This window comes from Carcharodon carcharias, chromosome 11 (assembly GCF_017639515.1).
Source record: "Carcharodon carcharias isolate sCarCar2 chromosome 11, sCarCar2.pri, whole genome shotgun sequence".
NCBI classification, from domain to species: domain Eukaryota; kingdom Metazoa; phylum Chordata; class Chondrichthyes; order Lamniformes; family Lamnidae; genus Carcharodon; species Carcharodon carcharias.
Genome location: NC_054477.1, coordinates 161,049,854 through 161,061,020, shown reverse-complemented (window position 1 = coordinate 161,061,020; position 11,167 = coordinate 161,049,854). Strand labels below are relative to the sequence as shown.

General features: G+C 39.7%; 1 protein-coding gene across 2 annotated transcripts in view; it reads right to left on the bottom strand.

The window, feature by feature from the left end:
* Window positions 1-1,048: 1,048 nt before the first annotated feature.
* The window catches only part of pcca (propionyl-CoA carboxylase subunit alpha), a 343,073-nt gene continuing 332,954 nt past the window's right edge, over window positions 1,049-11,167 (bottom strand). For both annotated transcript variants that reach the window (XM_041199770.1, XM_041199772.1), the window contains 2 exons: window positions 2,775-2,852; window positions 1,049-1,493 (listed from right to left, as the gene is read on the bottom strand). In XM_041199770.1, the coding sequence (XP_041055704.1) occupies window positions 1,425-1,493; window positions 2,775-2,852 (147 nt within the window). In that variant the 3' untranslated portion in view covers window positions 1,049-1,424. The remainder of the gene's footprint in view (window positions 1,494-2,774; window positions 2,853-11,167) is intronic.

The following is an 11,167-nucleotide window of genomic DNA, read 5'->3' as shown; positions in this document are numbered from 1 at the left end:
ATTTCGTTCCCTAAAAGACATTAGTGAACCAGATGGGTTTTTACAACAATTGATTTATGGTCACCATTGCTGAATGTAAATTCATTCAGCTGCCACGGCAGGATTTGAACCCTAGTTTCCAGATCATTAACCTGGCCTCTGGATTATTATTCCAGTGACATTACCACCACGCCACCATCTTCCCCGAGAGGACCATGAGACCACTGGACTGTTGTAGAGCACATGTGGTTCAATATTTCCTCCAGGGAAAGAAATCTGCTGTCCTTCTTCACATTCTGGCCTACATGTGACTCCAGATCCACAGCAATGTGGTTGATTCTTAACTGCCCCCTCAAATGGCCGATCAAGCCACTCAATTGTATTTTAAGAGGGCAGTTCACCACAATTTTCACACAGGTAATTAGGGATGGGCAGTAAATGCTGGCCTTGCCAGCGACATCTGCATCCCATGAATGAATAATAAAATAAACTAGTTAAGAAGTGAGTTTGTGGTGCTAACACCCAAATTAAAATGACAGCGGTTACACTTATTAGAAGACATCATCGGAAATTGTTAATATCGATCTTAGATTGTAATTAAATAAAGCATTAGAGAGTTTTAACAGCACCTTTTGTGACTGGGATAGAATGGTAAAGTGCAAATTTAGAGGAACTTTATTCAGTAGAAAGTATGGTATATGAACCACTTTCAAAGGCCCTTCTTCAAAACAGTATCTTCCAGCACAGTGGGAGCCTATTCAGTCCACCGTACCTGTGCCAGCTTCAATTTCTTCCACTCCTGGCTCTTTCCCCATAGCCCTGCAATTATTTATTTTTTTCCTTTTCAAGTAATTTTCCAGTTCCTTTTTCAAAAATTACCATTGAATCTGTTTCTCCTGCCCTTTCCAAACAGTGCATCCCGGATCGAAATAACTCACCACTTACCTCAAATCTGTGCCCTCTGGTTATGAGCCCACTGTCAGTGGAAACTTGCACGTCCTTGACCAACTACTGAAACAAAACATGAGATCCAACACTTTCTCAGTTGGGTGCAAGAAAAAGCAAATAGTGATGTTTGGAAAGCATTTTTACTCGTCTTGGAAAAGTATAAATCAATGAGTCTGAGGAAGCGGCAGATGGAACCATAAAACGTCCATTAACTTTTCTGTGAAGCCGGTGATAATGTTTCTCCTCAGTTAGTATATTGATTAGCGGTTCATTTTCACATCAATAAGCCAGCGATTGGCTTCAAAATTGTGTAGTGCTACCAATAAAATAATTAGATGTGTTCCTATTCTGCAGCAAACAGTAAATATTACTGAAGCAATAATGTGAAAATCCTTGGAGGAACGTCGACGGGAGTTGTAGGTTGAGGTGTTACAATCAAAAATTTGGGGACATGCTGCAAAGTAAAGCTTCTAAAATGCTCCTCTGTAGAATGCACGTCACTCAAATTCAATAAGAATATCTCCTTCTCCGACTGTGTCTCCTGGCTTGAAGTGCACCTTCGTCACCTGAACAAAGTCAAGAGTAATAAACATGTTTACAGTCTCACAGAGGCTCCACGGTAACCAGCAATCGACATAATGTGCATTTGCAAACAATAAGGAGCAATCATTTCTGCAACATTGGATCCAATTTACAATTGTTTTTCCAATACTCGATCCTACTCTGCTCGATTTTAATTTAGAAAGATATTAATAGTTAATGTAATTTACTTGGTCATACTAAAGCTATATAAAGCTCTGGTTACACTACACCTGAAGCACTGGGAGCAGTTCTGGATGTCACACCTTAGGAAGGATATCGTGGCTTTGGAGGGATTTACTAGAATAATACCTGGACTCCAAGGGTTAAATTAAAGGGAGAGATTACACAACTTAGGGTTGTAATTCCCTGAAATTTCAAAATTTTCAAGGTGTTAAGGGGAACAGATTGTTCTTTTTTCATTTATGGGATGTGGGCGTTGCTGGCTAGCCCAGCATTTATTGCCTATCCCTGTTTGCCCTTGAGAAGGTGGTGGTGAGCTACCTTCTTGAACTGCTGCAGCCCATGTGGTGTAGGTACACCCACAGTGCTGTTAGGGAGGAAGTTCCAGGATTTTGGCTCAGTGACAGTGAAGGATGATTAAAACTATTTCTGTTGTTTAGGAGTCTAGGTCTGGGGACAGAGTCTAAAAATTAGAGCTACACCTTTCAGGGGTGAAATTAGGAAACACTTCTTCACACAAAGGGTGGTAGAAGTTTGGAACTCTCTTTTGCAAATGGCAATTGATTCTAACTCAATTGTTAATGCTAAATCTAAGATGGATAGATTTTTGTTATCTTAAATTACTGAAAATTCAAAAGCAATGTAACTAGCTGTTAAATGGGAGGCAGAAATATATTCAAGATACATTTTGTTGAGGTATAGTGAACTGTAACTTGCAGATAAAGTACGATCACAAAGGTTATGACACAATGCATAACTGGAGCAACTTTTAGAAACTGTTCATTTAAATGATCTGCTGCTTACAATTGTTCAGCATGTTTTATTTAAAATTTAACAGATCACAAACAGGAATTGTCAATTGTCCAACACGTGTAAGCAACATTTTGTTCTACTGAAGACTGGACCACAATAAATCACTCAAAATAATTCACTTAATGATTGAGCTCCCGTTATAGGTTAACTTTTAATGAAAAGATAAATGCTCGTATATAGCAGTAGCTAAAGTCACGGGACTTGACTTTACTTTCTCCAATTCTCCACCCTTTAACAAATAAATGTTTACAAATCAGTTCCCGGAAACCTACCTTTCCAGATTTCAGTGCAGCCAAACTGTTTTGCATTTTCATTGCTTCGATTACACAGACCTCTTGACCTTCTGTAACCTGTGTAGTTTGTTTTAAAAAAAATGTTTCATTAAAAACTGAGGATTAATACTAAAAACCTCGCATTTTATCAAAGGCCAGCATTCTCAATGTCCCAGAGAAAACCGAAGCAGAAAATGAATTATACACCATGAGAAAAATCATTACAGAAAATGAGCTGAATGGCACTAGACCACCTGATACTCTGCATTTTAAAAAAATAAATAAATTTGGAAGTTAAACCAAGCAGAAAGCCCCAGGTTTGATGTTTTTGCTGCACTGTGTTAACTGGCAGCTGCTGCAGGGGTGGGGTGGAAATGCTGCTCAGTGTTACCACTTCTCTGGCCTCCTAATGAAAGTGTATACGCATCTTTGGTAGCAGATTCACAAGCGTTATCAGACAAAATTTGACACCGAGTCAAAGGAGATATTAGGACAGGGACCAAATAATTGGTTCAAGAGGTGGGTTTTAAGGAGCATCTTAACTCCTCACTATATCAATATGGTATGACATGCTAAAGCCACATATAGGACCAATGCCGTAACAAATCATCTTCTGCGTTAAGTCCTTAAATCCAACTTTGGTCGCTATAGAGTGCAAGAGCAAGAAGGTTATGCTGAACTTGTATGAGACACTAATTGGATCTCAGGTGGAGTATTGTGTACAGTTCTGGGTGCCATACTTTAGGAAGGATGCGAATGCTTTGTAGAGAGTGCAGAAGAGGGTTACATGAATGTTTCCAGGGATGAGAGACTTCAGTAATGAATATAGATTGGAGAGGTTGGGACTATACTCTTTGGAGAGGAGAGGGCTAAGAGTAGTTTCAATAGAGGTGTTCAAAATCTTGAGAGGGCTGGACAGAGTAGATAGGGAGAAACTGTTCCCGCTTATAAAAGGATCGAGAATGAAAGTGATTTGCGAAAGAAGCAACTATTACGTGAGAAAAAACTTTTTCACACAGCGAGTGGTTTGAGTCTGGAATGCACTGCCTGGAAGTGTGGTGGAGGCAGGTTCAATCGAGGTATTCAAGAGGGCATTAGATGATTATTTGAATAGAAACAATGTGCAGGGGTATGGGGAGAAGCCAGGAGAATGGCACTGAGTTACAATGCTTATTCGGAGAACCAGTGCAAACACAATGGGCCGATTAGCTTCCTACTGCATTGTAACAATTCTGTGATTCTGTAAAGGGCTAGTTTTGGGATCCAATATCCATCAAAACTGGTAAAAGGTGGATTGACTTAAATGTGGCAAAGATTTAAACCAAGTAAGAGTATACAGAACGTCTTACTGACCTAGGATCTGTGGAGGTTTAGTAACAGAACATGTGTTAAAACAGTATCATTTTCCAACAGTAAAAAGGTTTTTGAAGTCTAAAAAAAATCTATTACCCCTGCATTACAGACCTTTAAAAATGTAACTTGCTTAATTTTTGTTAATATTTGTCATGCAAGTTAAAAATGCATGTTGTGTTTGCATGTATAAACGTAGGAATACGTTAAATATATTTAACATATAGTATAGACTTGAGAAAAAGGTGATTAATTGTATAAAATGTGATTACTAATTATAGCAATATCGAAACTAGGTACATCTGCTTAATTAAGTCAACAGAGAGTATGTTCTTTAACCAGTTTAGTAACTAATGAATCAAAATTGACTGCTTTATCAAATTAATTGCAAAAACATCAAAAGGAAAATGCTCTATTAAAATTGAAGTTTCACTATAGATTACATGGCAAACTAGACTGATATTTATGAAGGCATGTAAACTATTCAATGTAGTAACTATTTTCCCACAGCTAGACATCAGACAATGAATTAATGTTTGATCCAATCCACGAGTATCCACACCATCATTACTATGTACTTGTTCAGAGTTAATGCTTAATTTGTTTGCACAATTCACAACCTGACATCTGCTCTTAAAATAATCACGACTTGCAGGGACAATTTGGGAGCAATTTTAACCTATCCCTCCAAAAAGGAATCCCACAGGATTGGGTGAAACACTAATTTTACACCATGTGCAATATTACTCTCCCGACTTGAATAGAGAGTAAAATCAGGCAGGGTGTTAAAACCCCAATTCATTAATTTCCTGATGGGTGTATCAAGTTAAAATGGCTACCTTAACAAAAGTCATTCTCTAAGACAGTCTTCATCACACACACCTTAGCCAAACAAAGGTCAACAGGTCTTTGTAGATTCAAATTCTAGTGGAAGGGAGAAATCATTGCCCATGAGAAAGAAAAAGGGAGCAAAGTGGAGAGAATAAATCTGAAAATTGTTAAGTGAGGTAATAGGTTGCATGCCCATAAATAAAGGTTTAGGAATTTAGCAAATCCACCATATCATCATTGGCGATTAAAAGGAAAACTTAAATCTTTAGGACTTCAGCCTTCCAGCCCGAGGTTTTTTTTTAATAAGAATATAAGTAAAAGAACACAACGTTTCACAGTATTTTAGTTCCCTGACTAAAAGAGGCAAAGATGGAACATGAGAAGAGACTGGCAGCTAACAAAAGAGAATCCAAAAGTCTGCTATTGGCATTTAAAATTTAAAAGGCTGGTAAGAAAATGATTGGGCCAATTAGAAACCAGAAAAGGGAAACATGCACGGAGGCAGGCACTATGGCTGAGGTACCAAGTGAGTACTTTGAGGTACTAAATGAGGTATTAAATGATGTATTAAGTGAGTACTTTGAGGTACTAAATGAAGTATTAAATGATGTATTAAGTGAGTACTTTGAGGTACTAAATGAGGTATTAAATGATGTATTAAGTGAGTACTTTGAGGTACTAAATGAGGTATTAAATGATGTATTAAGTGAGTACTTTGAGGTACTAAATGAGGTATTAAATGATGTATTAAGTGAGTACTTTGAGGTACTAAATGAGGTATTAAATGATGTATTAAGTGAGTACTTTGAGGTACTAAATGAGGTATTAAATGATGTATTAAGTGAGTACTTTGAGGTACTAAATGAGGTATTAAATGATGTATTAAGTGAGTACTTTGAGGTACTAAATGAGTACTTTGCACCTGTCTTTAGCAAAGAAGATCATGCAGAAGTCCTGGTTAAAGAGGTGTAGAGATACTGGAGGGGCTTACAAATGATAAAGAGGAGATATTAGAAAGGCTGGCGAAACTTAAAGTTGACAAGGTACCAGGACTGGATGAGATGCATCCGAGGATACTGAGGGAAGTAAGGGTGGAAATGGTGGAGGCACTGACCATAATCTTCCAATGCTCCTTATTTACAGGAGAGGTGCCAGCAGACGGGAGAATTGCAAATGTTAGGTCCTTGTTCAAAAGAAGGGTGCAAGAATAAGCCCAGCAATTACTGACCCGTCCATTTAGCCTCGGTGGTGGGAAAGCTTTTAAAAATGGTAATCAGATACAAAATTAACTGTCATTTGGACAAGTGTGGATTAATTAAGGAAGGGCAGCATGGGATTTGTTAAAGGAAAATCGCATTTAATTAACTTGATTGAATTTTTGCTGAGGTTACAGAGAGGGTTGATGAAGGTTGATATAGTGTACATGGACTTTCAAAAGCTATTTGATAAAGTGCCACATAATAGGCTTATCAGCAAAGCTCTGACGCCCATGGAATGAAAGGGACAGTAGCAACTATGATACAAAGTTGGTTGAATGACAGGAAACAAAGGTCTTAAGATCATAAGAAACAGTAGCAGGAGTAGCTGTGGTGAAGAGTTGTTTTTCAGGCTGGAGGAAGGCATACAGTGAGGTTCCCAGGAATCAGTACTAGCACCACTGCTTTTCAATATATATATTAATGGCTTGAACTTGGGTCTACAGGGCACAATTTCAAAATTTGCAGATGCCACAAAACTTGGAAGAATTGTGAACTGTGATAAGTGTTAGGCTTCACAGGGCACAGACAGGTTGGTGGAATGGGCAGACATCTGGCAGAAGAAATTTAATGCAGAGAAGCGTGAAGTGATATGTTTTGGTATGAAGAATGAGGAAAGGTAATATAAAATGATTACAATTTTAAAGGGGAACAGGGAGACCTGGGGGTATATGTGCAAATCATTGAAGGTGGGGGTTGAGATTGCGGTTTTAAAAAAAGTATACGGGATCCTGGGCTTTATAAATAGAGGTATCGAGTATAAAAGCAAGGCAGGCATGATGATCCTTTATTAAGCACTGATTTGGCCTCAGTTGAGTATTGTGACCATATCCTTCCTGAAGCACAGTGCTCAGAATTGAGGTCATTAGAGAGGGTGCAGAAAAGGTTTACGAGAATGTCCCAGGGATGAACGACTTCAGTTATATGGATAGATTGGAGGAGTCGCAGTTGTTCTCCTCAGAGAAGAGAAGGTTGAGGGGAGATTTGATAGAGGTGTTCAAAAAAACCTGAGGGTAGATAAAGAATAGATAGTGAGAAACTGCTCCCATTGGCAGAAGGGTCGAGAACCAGAGGAAACAGATTTCAGGTGACTGACAAAAGAAGCAACAGTGACATGAGGAAAATATTTAGTGGTTAGGATCTGGAATGCACTGCTTGAGGCTGTGGTGGAGGCAGATTCAATAGAAGAGGAAAACAAAGCTATTGAGCTACAAAAAGAGGGTGGGGGAGTGGGACTAGCTGAGCTGCAGAGAGTCAGCATGGATACGACGGACTGAATGGCCTCTTTCTCTGTTGTAACCATTCTATGACTGTATGAGTGTTTATTTTAGTAAATTGACCTCCAGGTGTTTTGAAATGTGATCTGTGACCAGTGAAACATAGAGAGCTGCACATTTAATAGTTCACAGTGCACCAGTGTGCAATGTGATTGGCCTGCCTAAATCCTCAAGTGATTAAAAGCTCACCTGCTACTCAACAATTGGCAAAACACAGCCCTCTGCCTGGTTCTTAAAAGAAAGCCTTGCTTTCCTCCCTCTCCTTTCAGCCTGTTCTCTCACTGGGAGGGCAAGATGGTTTGGATTTTTCGCATCTGCTGTCAAGTGTCATTCGCTGACTTTCAGGAAGGAAAGACGATTCAAGCAGAACTAGCAGGAAATGGTCTTTTTTTTTAATCCACCACTTCTGTTGAAGTAGATACTCCATCTGGTGGCCTGGAATAAATCTGGCAAAAGTCACCTGCGGGACTTGGATCGATGTGACTGGCTGCCCAAGGGTTCTTCAACCTACCCCACCTTCTGCCAACGTGCAGTCATCTTACAGTTTATACCACTCTTTCTAACTGGAAATTGACCGTAAAAAAGGGGTTAAATCAATCATAGAAATTACAGCACTGAAACAGACCATTCGGCCCAACTGCTCTGTCATTATTTATGCTCCACCTGAGCCTCTTCCCACCTGACAGAAATGCTGTGATGTTAAAATTCTCATCCTTGTTTTCCAATCCCCCCATGGCCTTGTTCTCTCCTTATCTCTATAATCTCCTCCAGCCCCACCCTCCGAGGTATCTGCACTCCTCTAATTCTAGCCCCTGAGAATCTCTGATTTTAATCTCTCCACCATTTAGCAGCCACACCTTCAGATGCCTGGGCCCTAAACTTTGGAATTCCCTCTTTACATCTTTCCGCCTCGCTACCTCTCTTTCCTCTTTTAAGACACTCTTTAAAACCCACCTCTGTCACCTGCCCTAGTATTTCCTTATGTGCATATTTTGCTTCGTAATACCCTTATGAAGTGCTGTGGGGAGTTTTATAAGACGTTAAAAGTGCTACATGAAAACAAATCGCTGTTGCACATTCAACCATATCCATTTAACCTTCTCACTCATGTGTTTATTGAGTGTTCCCTGAAATGTATCTTGACTATTCATTTAACCGCTCCCTGTGGTAGTGAGTTCCACATTCTCACCACTCTCTGGGTAAAGATGTACATATTGTAGGGTGTTGGACACTGTTTGGTAGGCCTTTATAAAGCCTTTGTAGGCCTAAGTAGGTTAACTACTCGCCTTTGTTCTGTAACCCCTAATCCCCTCAGTCAACAAAAGTCTATCAATCTTGATTTTGAAATTTTCAATTGATCCGCAGCCTCAACAGTTATTTTGGGGGAGAGAGTTCCAGATTTCTACTCCCCTTGGTGTGAACAAGTGCTTCCTGACATCACCCCTGAACAGCCTGGCTCGAATTTTAAGGTTCTGCCCCCTTGTTCTGGACTCCCCTCCCCTCCAGTGGAAATAATTTCTCGGCCCATTCAAATCCTTTAATGGGAAAAGAACAGACACCATAGTAAATATTGTTAGAACATTAACAGTGCTTCATATTTAGGCCACATTCACAAACAATTTCATAATTCCCTTGAAGACTTAATGATTATGACAAGAGCTCTTCAATGTTACGCATTCAAAATGGTCACAAGTCCTAGAAGTCTTTCTGATAAACCCAATCACTGATGATGGACTCCCCTTTCTGCCTCTAATTGATGCAAAGTTTTGTTGATTGGAAACACATATCTTTCATTCAGCTCACAGCGTCCCCTCCTTTCTGACACCAGGTCAAGGTTCACATTCGCATCAGATTATCAAACTGGCAACTCATTAGAGGCTGCGGTCTGCCCTGGACCAGAATGAATTTGCTGCAAAGAAAAAAAAAACACAAGCCCAGGCCATTTATTCCACAGAACTTGGCGTTTTAGGAGCTTTTGAATGTCGCATAGCATTGCCACGTTCTTCAGACTTTCAGACATCTCCGACTGATGATTAATTGTGAGTGATGGGAAATAAGGCCAGCTGCTTACTATGGCCTGAAACATTACTATAATGGATATAAGCTGCCAATTTTCCAGGTTTACTGGCACGTCTTCCCTGCGCAATTAAGGAAAGTTATAAATGATATGGAAATCTATCAAGCCCCATTTATTTTCACAGAGTGGTTCCTCCCTAGAGACTTCCATCTTAAAACTTTGGGGGCCGCACAATATATAGGTAACCTGATTTTAACTCTTTAGCTCGTGTAAGTTCATTAAGACGTGTGCCTGGTCTAAGAACATTGTGACTGTGGGATGGCCCAATAAGATTCTGAAGTCCATCCTTTAAGACATCTGCTACATTTTCCGAGGGGTTTGGGGGAGGGGTGGGGGGGGGTGTTGCTGCCAAATGCCCTTTAATTATTCCCATGAATGCACCCTCATACAGAACAAGGTGCCAAAGTCACACTTGGGCAAACGCTGTTAGCAGAGAGCGCTAGATGTAAAACTAGCAAAAACTGAACAGCCCACTTAAAGACTTTGCATTTTACCACACAGAGTTACAGCTTTACAATGCACAATGCAAACAGGCATCCAACAGAAATGTGGGAGGATAAGGGGCCCTAAGAACTTCAGACAATCTCCCGAAACAACAATAATAAAAGACAAATGTGGATCCAGGCTATCTTTGGCCACATTGACAATATTACTGTGCGCAGATGCCAGAAAACGTTCTGAACTAAACAGGCAAAGCATGACTGTCCATGACAAGGAATGCCACGATTTTGGTCCTGATCCTTCTGAGATGTGAAATGAGCATAATACATTTGCTGGATGTGGCGTACAGTAACAGCTGTGGTTTTCCCACATGAGGGAGAGCGCACTATCATGGGCTGTGATCGTTTTTGAACAGATGGAAAAAATACATTAGAGTTCCCCCCACAACCCCCCCCACAACAATCCCCCTCACCCCCCCGCAACAAGCATTCACTGTGCATCTTCTCGAGAAAACAAATTAAAATGCGATTCAATTTTCGTAAAGGGCGGTTACGAAATTGACTTTTTTTAAAAAAAATATTGTGTCCTTCCAACAGTTGTTTTCTTTTAACTAAGTTAAAAGTGAAAATGAAAAGCAAAAGGATCAGATTCAACTTGTTTAAATTATTTTTTTTTTGCGCAGATCCTACAGAAATGTGAGGGCTGCAATGGAACTGGTGCCAGTGACATATGGCTTTCCATGGTGCTAAACATTCATACCAGAGACAGGTTCATCAGTCATTTATGTATCTGGATTAAAAAATTATTGCCTGATGGATGATATTTAGAGTTTACCTGCTGCTCGAACATTACCAAAGAAACACAGGTTTTTAAACCCACATGACATTAGAAACTGCAGACCATGAAATACTTTTGCTTGCAATGCTCATATCATGCATGCCAGGTAATATACAGTAATAAATAAGCTTATGAAACTCTCAGCTAAAATCCACAGCCGGGGTCATATCTGCATAGGCCAATTAATGCAGAGCATCTGTTGTGTAGAGCAGTACAACAATACAGAACAACTTTGGTAGTTTAAACAAAAAAACACCATGTGTTTCTTCCGAAAAGAAAATTATATTAATGAAGTAGAAAGCTGTGTAACTTCCTGCAGATTTT